Source organism: Taeniopygia guttata, chromosome Z, assembly GCF_048771995.1.
Source record: "Taeniopygia guttata chromosome Z, bTaeGut7.mat, whole genome shotgun sequence".
Classification (NCBI taxonomy): Eukaryota; Metazoa; Chordata; class Aves; order Passeriformes; family Estrildidae; genus Taeniopygia; species Taeniopygia guttata.
The window spans coordinates 64,131,014-64,149,171 of NC_133063.1; the positions used below are offsets into that span (position 1 = coordinate 64,131,014).

General features: G+C 40.4%; 1 protein-coding gene across 1 annotated transcript in view; it reads right to left on the reverse strand.

The window, feature by feature from the left end:
• The window catches only part of CMYA5 (cardiomyopathy associated 5), a 46,010-nt gene that overhangs the window by 8,822 nt on the left and 19,030 nt on the right, over window positions 1-18,158 (reverse strand). Inside the window, exons 3-9 of the mRNA XM_030258581.4 lie at window positions 17,113-17,208; window positions 16,153-16,386; window positions 14,444-14,466; window positions 12,408-12,529; window positions 8,355-8,504; window positions 7,284-7,430; window positions 3,872-4,016 (exon numbers count right to left, since the gene is read on the reverse strand). Coding sequence (XP_030114441.4) covers window positions 3,872-4,016; window positions 7,284-7,430; window positions 8,355-8,504; window positions 12,408-12,529; window positions 14,444-14,466; window positions 16,153-16,386; window positions 17,113-17,208 — 917 coding nt within the window. The remainder of the gene's footprint in view (window positions 1-3,871; window positions 4,017-7,283; window positions 7,431-8,354; window positions 8,505-12,407; window positions 12,530-14,443; window positions 14,467-16,152; window positions 16,387-17,112; window positions 17,209-18,158) is intronic.

The window sequence follows — 18,158 nt, forward strand, 5'->3', positions numbered from 1 at the left end:
CCGCAACTACCATGTGGGCAATGAAAGAGGAGGGAGACTTGCTCCTTTTGTTCCATCATTAGACTTGCTTCATAAGGAAACTGAAAATTTCTTTCCCTAAAAGCACCGGTCTTGCACTGTCAGAGAGAATGACATTCAGTAACTTCCACTTTCACAATCTCACCGCATACTGCACTTATTTCTGCCTCCCTGAGTCTTACGGATTTCTCATGATGTGACACGGGCTTTCCATCTGAACAGCCTACATACCTAATCCCTGGACTACTTTTCTCACAGCTTTCCATCTTCCACCCACAACTCCATTGACTTCCAAACACAAAGAGGCTGAACAGTGAGAAAATAGCAGAGCTCTTGAAACTGAAAGAAACATTTCAAAGTGTCACTCATAAAGATTCTGGAAAAAGATTCAACCTGGGAAAGAGCTTTAAAACTACTGCAGCAGGCCAGGGACTCATTTTTTGCTGAAGATTTAAGGTGATTTAATATGAAATTATGTCCCTCAGGTGGCAAGCTGGTAAGAAGAGAGAAAGGAGAAGGGAAAATGTAGAGTTGGGTGGACTTTTTTTGGTTGGTCAGTTAGTTGGTTTGTTGGTTGTTTTTTTTTGTTTGTTTTGGTTGGTCGGGTGTTGGATAATACTTTTTCTTGACTTGGAGATGGGGCAACTGAGCGACGTTTTAAAAGCTTTTATTCCATTTTCAGTCTCATGAGAAGGGTGAGACAATTCATGCCATCATAATCAGAAGCCAACTATTTCCTCATTACAATACAGTATAAATATTTATTGGCCTATCAGCTTTTTGCCACACCATGCTGTAGATGCCTTAAAGCAAATAATTAAAACTACCCCTCGTGGGTCCCACTGCAATGCATCTTCCATAGTTCTATTTATCCAAAGTATCTAGTTTTATTTACAAGGCCATCTTTTTAAACTTTTTCCTAGCTCAGTTTCTCTCTCAACAATATCAGTCCTATTCCATGGCATTTCTAAGTTCATTATTTCTTATTTCAAAGTTTGCATATGGATGCAAACATTGTGGGCCTTCTACAAATCCATTTCCAACAGCTGGGGTTTTGTGGGTTTTTGTTTGTTTGGTTTGTTTTGGTTTTTGGCAGTATTGGAAACGAAATTTTAGTGAGGTTTCACTTCCAGATATGCTTCTTATTCTCTCGCTGGAGAGGTTGAATTGCTTCAAGGATGTTCTCGAGAGTTATCCAAAAGCATCCTGGGCAACTGGCTCTAGGGGGCCCTGCTTGATCAGGGGTGCTGCTCTAGGTGATCTCCAAAGGTCCCTTCCAGCCTCTACCACACTGTGATTCTGCAGCATGCTGAAGCTTACGTGCCACTGACTTAGACCACATGTCTCTAGCTGTTCAGTGAGGGCCTTTCTCCCTGTTTGCTCCCTTGGCAGTATCCTTTACCCTGGGGGAGCTTCCAGAATGACATCTGTGAAAGCAGCCTTATGGAGATGGGGCCATGCTGCCTTCTCCTGAACTTTTCTTGAATGTTCTTTCCTGACCTCTACTTTCACACTGTGCCCGCATCAGCAACTGAATGAACCTTTTAGGGTTGCTGAGAAATGTGTTTGAACTCCCAGCAGGGGCTGGGAAATTGCTTAGCTCCAGGGCTGCTGCAAGCACAAAAGGCACATGCTGTCTATGAGAGGGCTACACATTCGGCTGATCCCCAAGATGCATGTTGCTCAGGAAACCTGAAAGTTTCCTCCAAGCTTTCAAGGAAAATAAAACAAACAGAAGAATCTACAAGATCTGAGAACAAAATTCTGGGTGTGCATAGAGTTGGAGTTTTATTCTACCTTATATAGGTACTTGGCTTCTAGTTAAGTTGATTGACTTCTATTAAAGTTGATTTCTAATTCTAAATTGCAACTTTGGGAGCCTTGGATATGAGTGATAAAGGCAGTTCTCCATCTACCAGCAGGCTTTTTCCCCCCTCTACTTTATCTAAAATCTTAAATAGAAATCTTAAAAAAAAATTTCTCCAACACTGTAACAACTTCTGACACTACAGAAGATTCCCAGGTTATTCTCAGGGGGTTGATTTAGGAAAAAAAAATAAGAGGGAAATTGTGTTCAGGGAAAGTAAGTGTTAAAACATTGCCTTTGACACACAAAACAAGGTCAAAGCCCAGAGAATACTCTTAAAGAGGGTTTTAAGCTATTGCAATTCTGAGAAAATTCATTATTTTGTGGAAAGTTTTCACACTTGTCACAGTTAAAGGCCAGTCTCTGCTGACAGAGAGGCCAAGAAGTCAAATGTGACTCAGTATAATTATAAACACATTAGATTTTACACAAGGTCACTTGAGAAAGCAATGGGTCTGTTCTGGAAGATTTTTTGCCACATTTATCACCACACAAGCAAACACTTGGCGCTACCAACACCTTGCTCATGGATTACAGAAATCAGCACAGTTTCTGGTTTTGTTTTGAGAAAAAAAAAATCAGTTTCAGATAACAGCACAGAAACTTGAGGGCAAACAACCAGCATATGTTTCAGCAGCAGCTCCATTATCTTTGACCAACAACAACTTTGGCAGGCTGACAGGGACCTGACGGCCTCATGAAATAGGTATGAAACACGGCAAGCCCCTCCGAGAAGCAGAAGAATTGGGCAAGACCTCTCCTTGATTGCAGTAATGCAGCACACTGCATGATAAAAAGTCTCCCACCCACACAGAAATTTTTAATTTCGGTTTTCAGCCTACTTTTGTAAGGAGCAAGGCATTCACAATTTCACAGTTGTACTTCTCTCCTACAAAGCTAAGAACACTTCAGTCCACATAAATAATTTTGACTGCAGGGCATGAAGCCCTTCCCTCCTCTTCAGGGAGCTCTTCCGTCTCTACCCCATCTTCATGAAGTCCACATGAACTAGCCCATAGGTGAAGACCCTCATCAGGATTCTCAGGAAGTGAAAAAGACAACCTCTGCTGGGCTGAGGCTCTTCCACAGGGTTCTGTATGGCAAGCCACCCCTCTCCGCTTCATAAAACTTCTCAGACCTGTGGAGCTGTACTTTGCTAGAATATTGTCACTGTTTTTATAAGGCAAAGACCCCCAAGCCCTAAGGATATGCAGACCACCATGTAACTCCCTGCCTATAGCTGAGGGGTTGGAACTGGATGATCTTTAAGGTCTTTTCCAACCAAGGCTATTCTAAGATTCTATGATTCTACAACAATTTTCTCTGCGTTTCAGCACCGTGCAGTTACCTGGCTCAGAGGTGCCAACATCCCTCCTTGTCCTCTCCTCTATGCAGCACAGGCTTAGCACAGGGCAAACCAGAGAGGGTCTGGCACAAACAGCCACTACCCTGAATTTCAAAGCGACTCTTGAAGCCCTGTGGCATGCCTGCACAGCCAGGTAGCACAGAGCTCAGTTGTGCATTGAGAGGCCTCTGCGCGTACATCCAGACAGCACAGACGGGTCACCAATGTTACAGAGACACCCACATCACCTTTGCTATGCCCAGAGATGACTTCTGTCTTGTCCTACACAAAGCGAAGAGCAAACCGGGCCATGCTCCTCCTTCATTCACCTTCCCGTGGAGCTGCCCTGCTCTGAGTTCCCCGCCCAGCACAGCCCCCAAACTTCTTGCTGATTGCAGACAGCACAACATCTCCACGGCTTTGGCCCCAAATGAAAGGGACTGAGAATAAAAAGGAAGTATTTTTATGTCTCAGCCCAATCTGGCAGATTAGTGCCTGCCCCTTAGACTCCCCAGACAGGGAAGCAGATTCCTTCCTTGGGCGCTGCGGGCAGAACAATCTCTGGGATGGAGCCGCGCCCGGCAGGACGCTCGGTCGCGGCTGCCCAGCCCGTCCAAGGGTTTCGTGGGCGCGGCACTGACCTGAGACCTTCTCCCTCCGGCGAGTGCTGCCGGCAGTACTCCACGATGAAGGACTCGGCGGACAGGGATGAGGAGAGCCAGCGGACAGTGGCGGTGTCCCAGCACACGGTGCAGTCCTCGGCCTTGATGCTGGGCACGGCGGGCGCTGGGAACACAGGGACGCGTTACTGCGCTGCCGCGAGGGCGCCGGGGGCATCTCCGCACGGGGAGGAACATCCCGGCCGTGAAAACCCACGCGATGGGGTTTTGCCCGTCTAGCAGTGACCTTTTGTTTGTGTGTATTTGAATGGCAGAGGAAAACAGACATTGCAGGGAAAACAAGCAATAGAAACACGCTGGGAAAGTAATGGTAAATAGTTGTGCATTTGTCACATGCTTAGAATGGTGAATTGTAATGCCTTTCCTCAAGCAATGTTTCCTCGTTCCTGCCAGTCTGCGAGGAGCAGAGAGCACCGAAGCAGCACTGCCTACAGCTCTCTGCATCACCTCAGTCCTGTCCTCAGCAGTCCCTGCATGAACTGCATCAGGAACAAACGTGACAGGGAGATGCTGACTTTCTGTTTAATTATGTCCTCGTTATTTTTGCAATGCTAAAATTCGGTCCTGTAATTTCTCCTTTTTAGAGATTCTGTTTAAGAGATACAGGACCAACTGCAGTACAGAAAACAGAATATAAAATAATGCACTAGCTGCAAGTAATCAAAAGCTATTGTGTGAAACTGCACATTCGACACTGTAGGCTGAAAATGGCTCTGTTGTATTCTCTTGTTTTTTCCCATTCTGGAAAATAGCAACAGAAAACACCTTACAACCTGTGGTGAAACTCACATAAACAGTGCTAATGCAAATTCTAAAAGAAAGAGTACTAATTAAGAAAAAAAAAAAGTAATAAAAATTAATTTTTCTTTTGAGGTTCCAAATAGGAAGCCTAACACAAAAGTAGGGATTGGATTAATTTATTACAAGAAAATCTAACAGAACTATAGTAAACATTTCTGCTTTTTTTTTTTTTTTAAGAAAAATAACTTGTTTTTACTAGAAAAGGAAACAAAATTACCCACAAATATTTAATAGTTTCCTAATTTAGTGAAAATCAGAAGGTTAGCAGTTCAGGGTAAGATTTACTTTATGTTTTGCTTCAGGAAGAACTAATTTATGTATTTAGCAGAACAATGCATTTGTGGGATAGACCATCATCTGGTAGCTTCCTTAGCAATAGTTCCTTAATTCTCTTCTGGTAAGTTTGTTATTGTCTGTTTCTAAATGCATCCTTGCTAAAGGATGAAAAATTAATAGCTGAATCCCCTAATACCTTCATTCAGCAGCTTACACACATACTTACATGTAGGTATGTGTAAACAGTATGTCACAAGACATTAAGCTTTTTTTACTGCAATTTGAAAATATCTGTCTAAAGAGTAGCTGAAGTGAGCATACTAGAAAATACTGTTAGTGTGCTTCTGAGATTTTTTTAAACAAATTAACTGCAGGTAGAATACACAATCTAATTTTATTGTAATGTTCTGGAACTCATGTAAGTGACTGTATAAGAGGCAAAGAGCCAACGGTGAAAATTACAGAGATTTTGAGCAACAACAGAAGGTGTGTCCACTTGTGTGTCTTTAGGACTGCAAGGAGAGATCACCAGGAGATCAGTTGTGCAGGAGGGGTCAGGGGGATAGAGGAATACTTCTTGCCTTGAGCATCATCCCCTCACAGAAAATACAGTTTGGAGACAGAATGTTCCTCAGCAGAGAGGACAAGCTGTGAGTCTGGGAGGAGAAGGAGCAAGAGTCAGGGGCTTCTGTGGGGATACTACAGCAGCATCTACCTGCATTCCCCACAGCTCTCCAGGCTACTCTGACACCTCCAGGGGTGCAGTGCCAACAGAGAAATTTTGTGAGCATTCCTAGCAACTGGAAGAGTCTCAGCTTTGAACAGCTATTAAGGTGTATATTCCTCAACTGCATATACCAGCAAATAATTTTCTTGTATGTGTGAACTTCTTATCTGAAGATTAATCTCCCACTGAAGAACTGGTTTCCATTTCTGGTGCTCATCTTTCTGCCTTCGGTGTTGAAAAGATGCAGCAATTTTGCATCAGCCAGTCCTCAGCAGTGCACCCAAAAGTCCATCTGGGGCTCATGCACTCCAGAGGAATCTCAAATGAGAGCTTTGAGGGAAGCCCACATTTTACCCAGTCTATTTGTTTTCTTAAAGAAAAAGGCTGAAGGAAGCCATTAAAGACCATATAAATTAACTTTTCTTAGAAGGATTCAATTTTTAGGAAAAAAGAAGGGTGATCCTGACACCAAAAAACAATGAGATTTCTTAAAAATAATGGTTTCAGAAAGGTGGAACCCTCTTTTAAAATTATGATTTATTAGCTAGCAATAGCTCATAATTATTTGTGAATTTGGCAGAAACTCTGCACTATGTTCACAGTTGCATTGCTGAGTTGCATTCCCCTCTGAGTTCTCTGGAAAATAACCTTTGTGAAAATATAAATCACAAATTAAGTATCAGGGAGACTTATCAACAGATGTGAATTCTAGTAGATTAAGCAAAATGCTTAGAGCTGTGGCTGCTGCCAAGTAATTTTGACAAGAAACTCAGTGTGGAACAGATTTTTTTGCTATGAATGGTTAGATATCTTGCCTGTATTTGTGACTTCAGTAGTGGAATAATTGTTTTTTTTTCCTGCAGCACTGAAAAAAATGCCTGACAGGAGGGCCTCAAACACAAGAATGCTTCTCCTTGCTTATAATTCAAGAAGCAATAGTTTTGTCAATACAAATTATTAAAGGAATTAATGCTCAGAAAACTTAATCAGTCAAATGAAGCTTATAAGCAATACTCATCTAGTTACTCATTTCAATTTATACTACTTATACAACAGCAGAGCCTCTTAGGCACAACTGACATTTGTGTCCCACTGAGCAAGACACAGCATGTAACCTCAGTAAAGCAGTCCTTCCCTTGAAAAATTAATACCTTAAATCAATGCAACATAGATGTATTCAGGTGAATGGGAAAGAGGCAGAACATGCAGCCAGTCTCCTCCACTGTGGGCAGGAGAGGGAGCAGCAGCAGGGAGCAGCCAGGTGGCTTTCCCAGCGCTTCCATAGAGCAGTGCAATACACTCTGAATATAAATACCTAATATGCTGCCCTGATGCTGCAGCCACGTGGCCCTAACACTGAAAACGTCTTCAAATTTGAATGTGTTCAAGTTTCCTCTCAGGAGCAATTATGCCACTATCTCTGAGCAAACAGGGGAGTAACCATGAACTGCCTGCTATCTGCCAGATGGGCTAAATGAAGCAGTTTCTTCTGTGTCAGTAACACTGTGGACTAAATTAGTCTAAGGACCCGAAACTTGCAATAATCAAATCACAAAAAAATGTACATACCTGTTTTAAAAATGGCTTTTTCACTGGGTAAACTGCAGCCTGTGCCATTCACAGCCATTACCCACACACTGTAGCAGCGATCTGGCTCCAGGTCCTCCAGAATGCAGTGGCTCTCTTTCACTGTCACTCTGTACTCTTCCACTAAGGCTAGGAGAAAATACACATGCACAGGACCTCATACTGGTTGCACTGGTAGGGCTTACAACTAAGCCGCTCAAATAACATATTAAAAACAGTCAATTGAAAAACATCCAGAAGTTATTACTATCTAAGATTTCTATATTTCACTCTGACAGAAAGCTTTTGACATGCCCTTGAGCTGAGAGTACAAAATGCCATGGCAAGTGGAGATTACTGCCCTCAGTGCTGCTGGACTGCAAGTTTGGGACATGCAACCAGCAGTTACCAACCCTGGTGCTACCAGTTACCAACTCTATAGCAACAATTCTTCATAATGAACTATATAGCACTTAGGTATAAATTACCTATTACAAAAAGCCCTAAACATCCTTTACCCTGGACATATATGCATACACAGATTTGTGCAGAGCCTGGTCTGCTTTGAGCTTTTTAACAAATGAGCGTTTCAATCCCCTTTATTAAATTTCAATTTTTAACATTTGAAATGTTTTGAAAAAGTCTTTGTCTACATGTGGAAATACCTTCTAATGCTTTTTCAATGAGGACATATTTCCAAAGCACATGCAGGGTCTTAAAAACATAATGAAATCTCTCCCCTTGGGAGCTCTGTCTGCAATCCTCATGAGCAACAATGGGGCAGCATGGAAACATCCTTTCTGATGGTCAGGCCTGGTCATGAAAAGACACTTCAACAGTTGAAAACAACTGCCCTTAACTTTACAGAGCATGATATTATCTTCCATTTGTGGGGACAAAGGGGAGGAGAAGAAACAGCATCTTCCTCACAACCTCCCCTACCACTGCCTATCTTTAGTTCGATACGTGATGTTTTCACAGCCATTCTTCTTCCGATGTCATGGGCACTCCCCTGCAGCTCATCCTCCCGTCTGCTTACCCCAGGCAGGGCAGAAAGGGCATGATGTTACGCACCCCCTGCATCTTTGCTGGCTTGCAGCTCCTCCGTACAGTAGACCTGGAAGCAGTCAATGGTATCCCCGTCATTCACAGCCCAGTAGACAGCAATGGAGGTGCTGGTGGCTGAGTTTGGCTCCTGAGGTATGACAGTCGGTGTCTGTGGGACTGAGAGGAAAGTCTCCCATTGTTATACATACTTCTGTGTTTTCAGCCAAATTACCTACAAATTCATGAGTCAACCCAATTGCTTATTTTCACTCAGGTTGCATATTTCCAGAGAGCAAGTACAGCAGAAAATATGGAATACTGGTGCAGTCTTAGAGCAAGAGATCCTCATAAACTAGGAATAGAAGAAATTCCCATTTCCCTCACAAGTCTGGACAAAATAAGATGCAGTCCTAGTACTGGGACCACCCAAACTCAGCACAAAGCATTTGCCTATACATTCCTCCAGAGAGATATGTGTGCAGTGATCCCGGGAACGTGGGCAGTGGAAAGGACCGCCACCCCAGGAGGGGATTCATGCAGTGGGTCAGTGCTGCTGACAGGAGTAGGGATGTGTTTCAGGCAGAGAAGGTCAGACTGCACTGGGGAGCAGGAGGTTCGCTGCGCTCTCAGGCCCAGCCCTGCTCTGGGGTGGGCTCCTACTGCCCACACACAGCTTGGCACTCCTTCCTACCATGGTCATTTCTCCACAGACCCAGGGGACTGACTATTCTTGGTTTGCAGGTGAACCTGAACTCTGCCAAAGCACCTGAACTCCATGGGGCTACCAGGATCATTCCTCACAAGTGCTTCAAAGATTTCCAAGGCTCCTCAGCTTTTACACAAACTTATGTCTCCTGATTGACACAGATCCAGCCCCAGATGAGATATTGTTTGCCTCTGTGATTATGTCATAGAAGAGAGGGAGGGCAAAGAAAGAAGCAAAAAGCCCCAAAAGATGATAATTGTTAAAATGATTGCAGGGAATGAAAATACATGGTTCTATTTCTTCACCCAGTAAATTTCCATATTTCATTAATTCTCTTAGAATCTCAGCAGAAAGCTTTAGCTTTCTTTTCAGTTATCTCCACAGTAATGATGATAATCCCCTGTGGCATGAACAAGGCAAATGCAGATGCTGGCTGTTTCCTTATGATTTATACAGAGAGCTACCAGTACAGTAGCATTACATCTGCTTCCATTGAAAAAAAATTATCCTTCTTATTGCTAAAAACAATCCTCATTTTGTCTTTTGACTGCATCTAGAGTTAGCAATTAAGAAATTTATCATCTTTAGGAAAATACTTCCTTTCAGTGGACATGGTGGGAAAACCATTTTTCTTCCCCATGAAGTTGCCTAGAAACCACTATTTTTGATCACAGAAACCCCACAGTTGCAAGATCTATTATTATGCCAAATATGAACAGAAGCTAGTTTACTGAATGAAACTTCTGAAAAAAAATTATAGATCGAAATTCAGTTCAGCAATATTGAGAAACATTTGATTTCTACTTTCCTTTTACATAATATGAAACAATTTGAAAGGAAGCAATTTCAAAACAAGAAGCTGAACTATTCTCTCCAGAAAGAGAACATTTATGCATTATCCTCTTTTAAGTGGCCCCTTTAAAAGTGAATTTTAATTTAAAAATGAGGTATTTTTGCAATATGAGTTTGACTAAATTATATTTTAAACAGAAAAGTGACGCATGTTCTCATCAGTTCAGTTTTCACTGAAGTCCTGTGGTGTAAGAAAGTTTTCTGTCATGCTATGTAATCTCCACAGTAATCCATGTGTTTTCCCACGTAATGAGAAACAATATTTCCTTGGCATTGTGTACTTGAAGAATGAGAGCAGATACATTCCTCTGTGACTCTATTGGAAACTTTTTTTACAATCAGCAAAGGTCCTTGCCTTCCAATGTAAAAGGCCAGGAGTTGCAGTGGGCTTTGGAAATAATACTTTTTAATTTTTTAAATTATTCCCACTCTTCTATTTCCAGGCAGAACCTGAGTGCAGTTATGCTCAACAGCATGTTGCAAGGGTTTTTTATGCTAATACATTTGTGAATGGAAATGGATTACATGAAAGGAGAAAGAATTTGAGGGAAAAGGACTTTTCATTAGTGGAAATGGAAGGAAGATGTTTCTGAAGTGGTGAAAATAATGTTCTATGAAATTGTTCAGTAAAATGTGATTCTTTCTGAAGGAAAATACATGGATTGTAGAAACCTGGCACCTTCATATGCATTTCATCATATGGCTTCAGTCAAATAAAATTCCAAGTGTCTGAAATTAGTCCCAATATGTGATAAGTTCATAGCCATTCAATTAAATTCCAAATTAAGTTTCATGTATACATGTAACTATTTTCCTTCAGGAAGGTTATAACCTTGAAAAAACAAACTATCAAACAAATCAGAAAAAACACACCAAATTTGTTGTCTACTGCTTGCCAAAATAAAAATCATGATAGCAGTTGAAATACTTTGCAGTAAAAGTGAAGACAGAAAATTAGGTATGTTAGATATTAAGTAGGCATAAAGGATAAGGAGCTTTGAAGATCTCTTACTAGTGGACAGTTATTCATTTGCAGTTTGTCAAAGCAATCTGGTCTGGAGCCAGCAAACACAGTAGCTAATGCAAACTAACCCAGAAAGCAGACTTCAGCAGTTTAGGGAAATAAATGTTGGAGTGGCTTGTGGGAAAAAGAAGTATGTGGCTCTGTTCTACTGTGTGACCTTGCCAGTAGGCAGCAGCCTAGGAGGAAAGAATGACTGTTGTACTCATGGGACTGCAAGAGGAGGTTTAGGAACTAAGCCAAGAAACACAGCACATTTGCACCAGCAAGTTAATTTGCAGAGTGAGTTACAAAATTGGTCTTTTTATCTGACTTCCTAAAAAAATTACACTTGCGATAATGCTGCATACTCAAATGCCTGTCCAGCTTCATCAGAGAAGCTTCAAATGCCACAGGCAAATTCATACACATCTGACAAGGACATTAACATCTCAGATATATTTGAATTCCTCCAAGTCTAAGAAAAGCAATGGTGTGGAGGAGAGAGACAACCTCCCCATAGTGTCACTGCTAAGAAGTTCACTCAGCCCCTATTAGGCACCAGAGACTCAGCACATGGTGGGCACTTCTCCAATGTCCCATTAGTCTTGAAAATCCAGCCAGTGAGCAAAGCAACTTAGGGAATCTAATGCTCTAGTTTCAGTGCTTAGGGACCAAACACATGAGAAAGGGGCTTCCCTTCAAAACTCAGGGAGGGACTGCGATGTCAGTGCTGCATGTGACAACGAATGGAAGGGCAAAAAGCATGACAGCGAGATGTGAGATCCCTAACCACTGTTCTCTGGAAAAAGAAACCCTAGGGTAGGGTCCCATTATGAAGAAAATGAATCCACAAAATGCTGACAAGATCTTAGTTGACAGCTGTCCAGATCTAGATAATACATCTATATGTACAGGCAGAGCAGAAAACCCAGTCAGGCTTTTTAAAGGACATGAAATATCAGACAGAGATAAGTAAATGTCTTTCTCATGTGCAATTTTTACTACTACCCTCCCAGGCAGAGGCTGTTTCTAGCTATAGGCTGTTTCTTTCTCTTTCACATCTCTTGTGAGTTTCAGGTGCCTCCATTCACTTGTGACAAGTCCAGAAACCTCAGCCCCTGCTCTCAATTCCCACACCAAGCATTCTGGGACTGCCACCCTCAGAGAAGAGAGCTCAGGAGGCTCTTTGATTGCTTCTTCTGTCTCTGCATGCAAGGAAAAGCAACTTAGCTCTGGGAGATTTACAGATCAAGATCTTCAGCTTGTCTGAGGTACAGATGTCTAAAATTATGCAAGAATCCCCCAGTTTAGCACTTCTCCCTCTTGCTCATTTTACGGTACCTACTATAAGCCAAACACTTGTGCACAATTAAACCTCATTTTACATTCAACTCTGATTGTTAATTACATAGTTTGAAAATCTGCACTTCTCATACAGATTCTAATTTTAGCTTCCTGAAATTTCCAAAATATTGCCAAAATGTTAGCTTTTGTGAAGACAAAATCCGGAGTTTCTTACCAGCCACGTGTTGTAAGGAGTGTTGATTGCTTTGTCCTGGACTGTCTGCAAAGTGCTCAAACAGTGAAAAAGCACTGGGCACCTTCTCTAAAGAGAGAGTGGTATCCATTGCAGAAAGTAACCTAATTGGAAGAAAACATGTATCTGTTCATGCAAATCCTTTGTGGTATAGCATAGTTTTCCAAAGGCCAGAAGCAAAGACCACATGACATACACTTATTTGAATATTTCCTGGGAACTTGAGGACAGCATACAAGGAGAAGCTGTCCCCCAGATTTTGAACATTTACACCATACTGCAGTTTCAAATCAGGAGCGCAATGAGAGTGCTGATGGCCTGTTTACACTTAATCCATGAGAATGTGAAGATGTGGAAGTTCTCAGCAAGACTCTCAAGAACAGAGAGGTTTGGGCTTGCTAATGCAGTGCCTTTAAAGGTTACAGACCTTAGAGCTAACTACAGCAGCTGACTCCAGAGATGTAATGTAAAGCAGCTGCTTGTGGCAAGCCAAAAAACATGAAAGGGAAGATAGATACCGCTTAGTTAGGCTGTATTTGCTGGGTTCATTATATGAAAAAAGACCTAAAACATTTTCAAACATGGGGCAGAAGCAAACTCAAGAAAATTATCTGAATTTTATATTTCTCCCCTTCATTTTATTTCAGTCATTGAAGTAGTTAATTATGCATAATCTTAACAAAGCACAACAAATGTAAAATACACTTTCTTTAGAAAAACATGCATTGTTAAATAGACTTGTTCTTAGCCTATTTTAAGTAGACAGGCATTATCAAACTAAATAACCAAGCCCATGCACCAAGCAGAAAAAACTTTATTGTGTAAGTAAAAAAGTAAAGATCAAGATGACAGAAAGCCTTGGAAAATTGTTTTGTCCCATTTTACCTGCTCTAATCTTATGCAATAAACTAAATGCAGATATATGACCAGGCAGTTTGACTTGGAACAGGTGAGTGCAGATTTATAGTTCTAATTCTGGAAATTTATAGAAACCTTGAAGGGGTATTTGGCACATTCTCTTCAGATCTCTCTCCTGGGGCTGTAATTTGACTGCAAACTGAAACCCTGCTGTCACTGTTATACCCCAGCCGGTGTCAGCACACATATCCCTGTGATGGCTGAGGCAGAACTGACAAAGGTATGTTTGATATGCACTGCACAGTGCCAAAGCCCTCTGGGGAAAGTCAGGGGTGGTGGGCTGGGCAGTTCAGTTCTGGGGGCTTGCACAGGAGAAGCCTGCAGCCAACTGCTCTGAATGTGTTCCCTTTATTCTAGAAATTGTTTTGGTGAATGTGGGCTTGTTGTTGAACACTTCTCTCATAAAGGATGGGGCTCACTAAAATCATTCCCTTGAGAAAATCCCACATGGCAGAGAACTGTGTGTGATTGTATGCTTTTATACAGGCAGATGCAGTTATGCTGAAGCACCAGCCCTGTGGCACACCCTGAATCAGGCAGTGCTGATGGAAAGCCATAGGAAAACATCAGCTCGTAGTCTCCCAGCCAGGTTTTGAAATCTACTTTATCTAATTTTTCTGGAGTTGTGTTCAGAAGCATAGTCAAACTACCTGCGTTGCTTTGTGTTATAACCTTTCAAGACTAAGAGATACAGAACCAGACTAATGAAAAAATAAATGTATCAGGGGTATATCTGATCAGTCTAAAAGGTGGAAGCATGGTCACAATGGCTATTGTATATGTATGTATAGTAATAACTAAAAGGAGCATCTTATATCCATGGCTATTTAAAAATATCCATGTAGAGATTTAAGATTGAGATGATGTTTTTATGTGCTATTTGTTTAATTAATGTATTATAGAACATGTGCAAAACACTTCAAAACCAGTTACAGCAATAAGTATAAAGCCGCTTTTCTAAATTTCATTATTTGCAAGGTTTGTAAAGGTAGCTCTGATTACTAGCAGCGTGTATTCAAAAGCTCCCAAATACTAAATGAAGCATCCAGCATGCTAGGCCTAGTACTCACTACAGTGCACTTAACCCATACTTCATGTACCTTTTATTCAATTCTTTAGATGACTAGAGAAGGAAAAAGAAATGTGTTAACAGTTTTCAAAACCCCCAAAGTGTTGAAAAGCCAATCATGATCATCTAACAATCTTTCTACTCTCCATAGACAAAAACCACACAGCTTTATTGACTTGAGCTTGTGTGGAATGCTGCTCATTCACACCAGCAGAGAATTTATTTCCTTAGAAATATTTCATTTCAAAGCTCAGGCTCAGCAGGGTATTAGAGTGTAAATCTCATTTTAAGTGCTTGAGGGTTCAGTATTCAATATCTAGATCTAAAGATGGAGCATAATCAAGTAATTTCTAAAAACAGGATTTTCAGAGAAAGAAATCACTTGCACATTAAGAATAGTTAAATCCAAATTCTGGCTAAAATGTACTTCATAACTTCTTATTACTAGAAGCCATGTGAGATTTTTACTTATGGAATGAGAGTTTGTCCCACACCCCAAGAATCTTCAGATAATGTTTTCTGCCCTGTGAACAAAAAAGTTCCCATCCTTTATCACGAACAGAAGGGAGCAGAGAAATCCAGTAATTTTCACACTCCCTCAAAAGAGTTACAGATTACAAAATTATGTATTTGCTAAAGCACTGATCCTCACAAAATCAGGAAAATAATCTAGATTTTTCATCCATCCCAAAATAGCAAATCTACCACAACATTCATTTGGTTACAGGATACTACAACATTGTGTGGCACAGAGCAGGGAAGAAGGCCAAATATTTCTGCAGCATAATTTCTGTTGCTGCTGTGGCATATGTAGGCTTGTATTTCGAAAGCTAGCTTATTTTGCATGAGTGATCAGTCTTTAGACAGTAATTTGACCTTTCTATTTCTGGCATTCCAAGATATTTTATCTGCAACTTCCAGGCCACATGCTAATTCCATAATGGGGGAAGTTTATTGTCCCAGAAACTCCATCCTCTTTGAGACTGGTAATACACTTGCGGAGAGAAGAAAGTGCTGTAGCTCACTTAAGGACAAGTTTTGCAGCACAAGAACAATATTGGAGGACCCAGGACAGCAACACCCTCTGAGCAAAGTTGACTGTATGACAGTATGAGTTAGTAGGGCCAGTCCTGCAGACTTACTGAAGATGTTTTTAACATCCAGGAAGGACCATTAGAGACACACATGTCATATGCACAGCCCTCAACCTATCTCATTGTCATGGTTTCACCCCCAATCAGCAACCAACACAGCCCCTCACTGTTTTTCAACAGTAATTATTTATCACAGCCTCAGCAATTTGAGAGTATAAATACTGTCCATCTGCTCATTAAAAAACACCCCCAGACAAAAACAACAATACACAACAAAAAATCCTACAGCCCAGAAACAATTTTACTTTTCAATTACATTTTCTTGTTTCAAAGATCAATATTCTAACTTCTCTTACTTCTCAGTTATTAATTCTAGATATATTATCTGTCTTTTCAACTTCTTAAAAAATGAACAGGACCATTTGACTAGCATAAGTCACAGTTTTGTCCTGTGCATCCTCTCTACAGTTCTCTCTGAGAATTCCCACATCAAAACCATATGATCCAGCAGTTTCAGAGTAGAATAGCTGAGCTAGCAGGATTTAGCCGTCTTTAAAAAAAAATAAATTCATTGAGATGCTAGATACAGAAATCCTTTGCTAACTAATATCATAAAAGCTACAGCATGAAAGCCAATTCTACTTACATTTAGGAAAACAAATCCATCCACTTCATCTGTTTCTTTTACGGTTGTCTCCAAAGTTTCCTTTGCTGAATCAACAGTTTGCTGGAAATTTACCATCTGCTCATACAGGTACTCCATTTTCATCTTCTTCACTTCCTCGAAGTTCTCTGATTTCTCATCATATTGTGCTACCACTTTCTTAAGCATCTCTTCGTTCTGCTTTTCCAGTAAGTCTGCATTTTTCTTACAGTTTTCCTGCAGAATAAAATGACAACACCTAATGAATACACAGAAATTCTCAATTACCCAAACACAACTCATCCACCATATTGATTCTGGCACACTGACAATAAGACAATTTTATTTCTGCAGACAAACTCCTCTGGAAGAAATATCTCCAGAGAAATATATCAATAAAAACAACAGTGTTTTGGTGGGGTTTTTTTTGGTTTTGGTTTTGTGGTGTTGTTTTTTTTGTTGTTGTTGTTTGGTTGTTTTTTTTTGTTTGGTTTTTTTTTACTGTTAGGGTTTAAAAATAAATTTCAGTATTTCATGACTGAGATAGGAAGTCTGACCAAAAATAGATAATAATGCATATTTACAACTGCAGTTAATACAGTTCTCAAGGCTTAAGAACTTGGGCAATCAGAATTTAAGATACTGGCCAACTAATTTAAATGCTTTGATTGGGATTCTAAACAAGACACTATGTGAGTTTTTGTAGGCATAAACAAAATTAAGGGAACTTTTTCCTTCAGTGTTTGACAGTTACATATTCCACTTTGCAGTAATGTGCAAAAAAGCAATCTTTTTCTTCCTCCAAAGTTAACACCTTCCAGTGAACTTCAGAGAAGTCAATTTGAGGACTGGAGCAGCAGCCCATTTTAGTGGAAGCAATAATGCTGCACAAGTAGGCAAGCACATCTTAGAAGTAATGCTGTAGAAGAAAAGAAGGCTAGTGTGATAAAACACTGGACTTACCTCAACTGAGTTAAATCGCAACTCAATATCACTCACAAACTCTTCAATCTTCATTGACTTTTCTTCCAGTGCTGTTAGCAATTTACTTAACTGATCCTGAAATTTAAAATGTTTCAGGAACTTAGGCAGGTTATTTTACAAACTTTTACACAGAACTTATTTTAGGTGAATATTTTTATTTTGCCATGAGCCACCATTGGAACAATTGCTAAGTAAGTTTAAGTATCACCCTGGCTGCAAAGACAAGCACAGAAATAGCAACTGGAACAGTCATGGAACTGTTTCCAAACCAAAATAAGTGAGCTCAGTTCGATAAGGCACTCTGTCCACACAAGCTGTTGAACGTTATGAATTCCAATGCAGCTTTGCCAGAGCGCGAGGGTACTCAGAGCCTCATGAGTGTCCAAAAGCCCACCAAAAGGAAGATAACAAAGGTAGTTGTGAGGGTAATAGATTATACTGTGTCATGGCTTTTTAAGTTAGAATTCTAAAGATAGGTATCTATCTCTGTATAGATCAATATATAAATAAATATATACACCGTTATGTACTTTTGTGTGTATGTGTTTATATATAATTCCTATAAACAAGAAGTCATCAAAATCACTGGTTGAATTATGTGGAAACAAAAGCAGTCCAAGGCATAACAGACATCAGAGACAACTCAGAACTTTTTCTTAGTGCTTCTTGACCTTTTATGAAAATAAGTTGCTCAATTGCTCTGGTGCAATTAATGATTTATAAAAACACTTAGTTTTAATTTGATGGTATAAATCTAAAGGGAAGGTTATCTTCCTTTGTAACAGCTTCTTACTATAGCAAAATTTTACAGCTAGATCTGTAGAAAAACAGCACAAGACTTTACATTAATTACAAAGGTGCCATTGGAGAATACAACTGAAAGCTCCCTTTAAAAATATTTAGGGAAATCATCAAGATTTGGAAACAAATTTTTGTTTGTCAGGATGAACTGTAAAATCTGACAAATGCCATCCCTAGCTCATTTAATTTACTGCGAAGCTATGTTTTCATGCAACAATAATAAA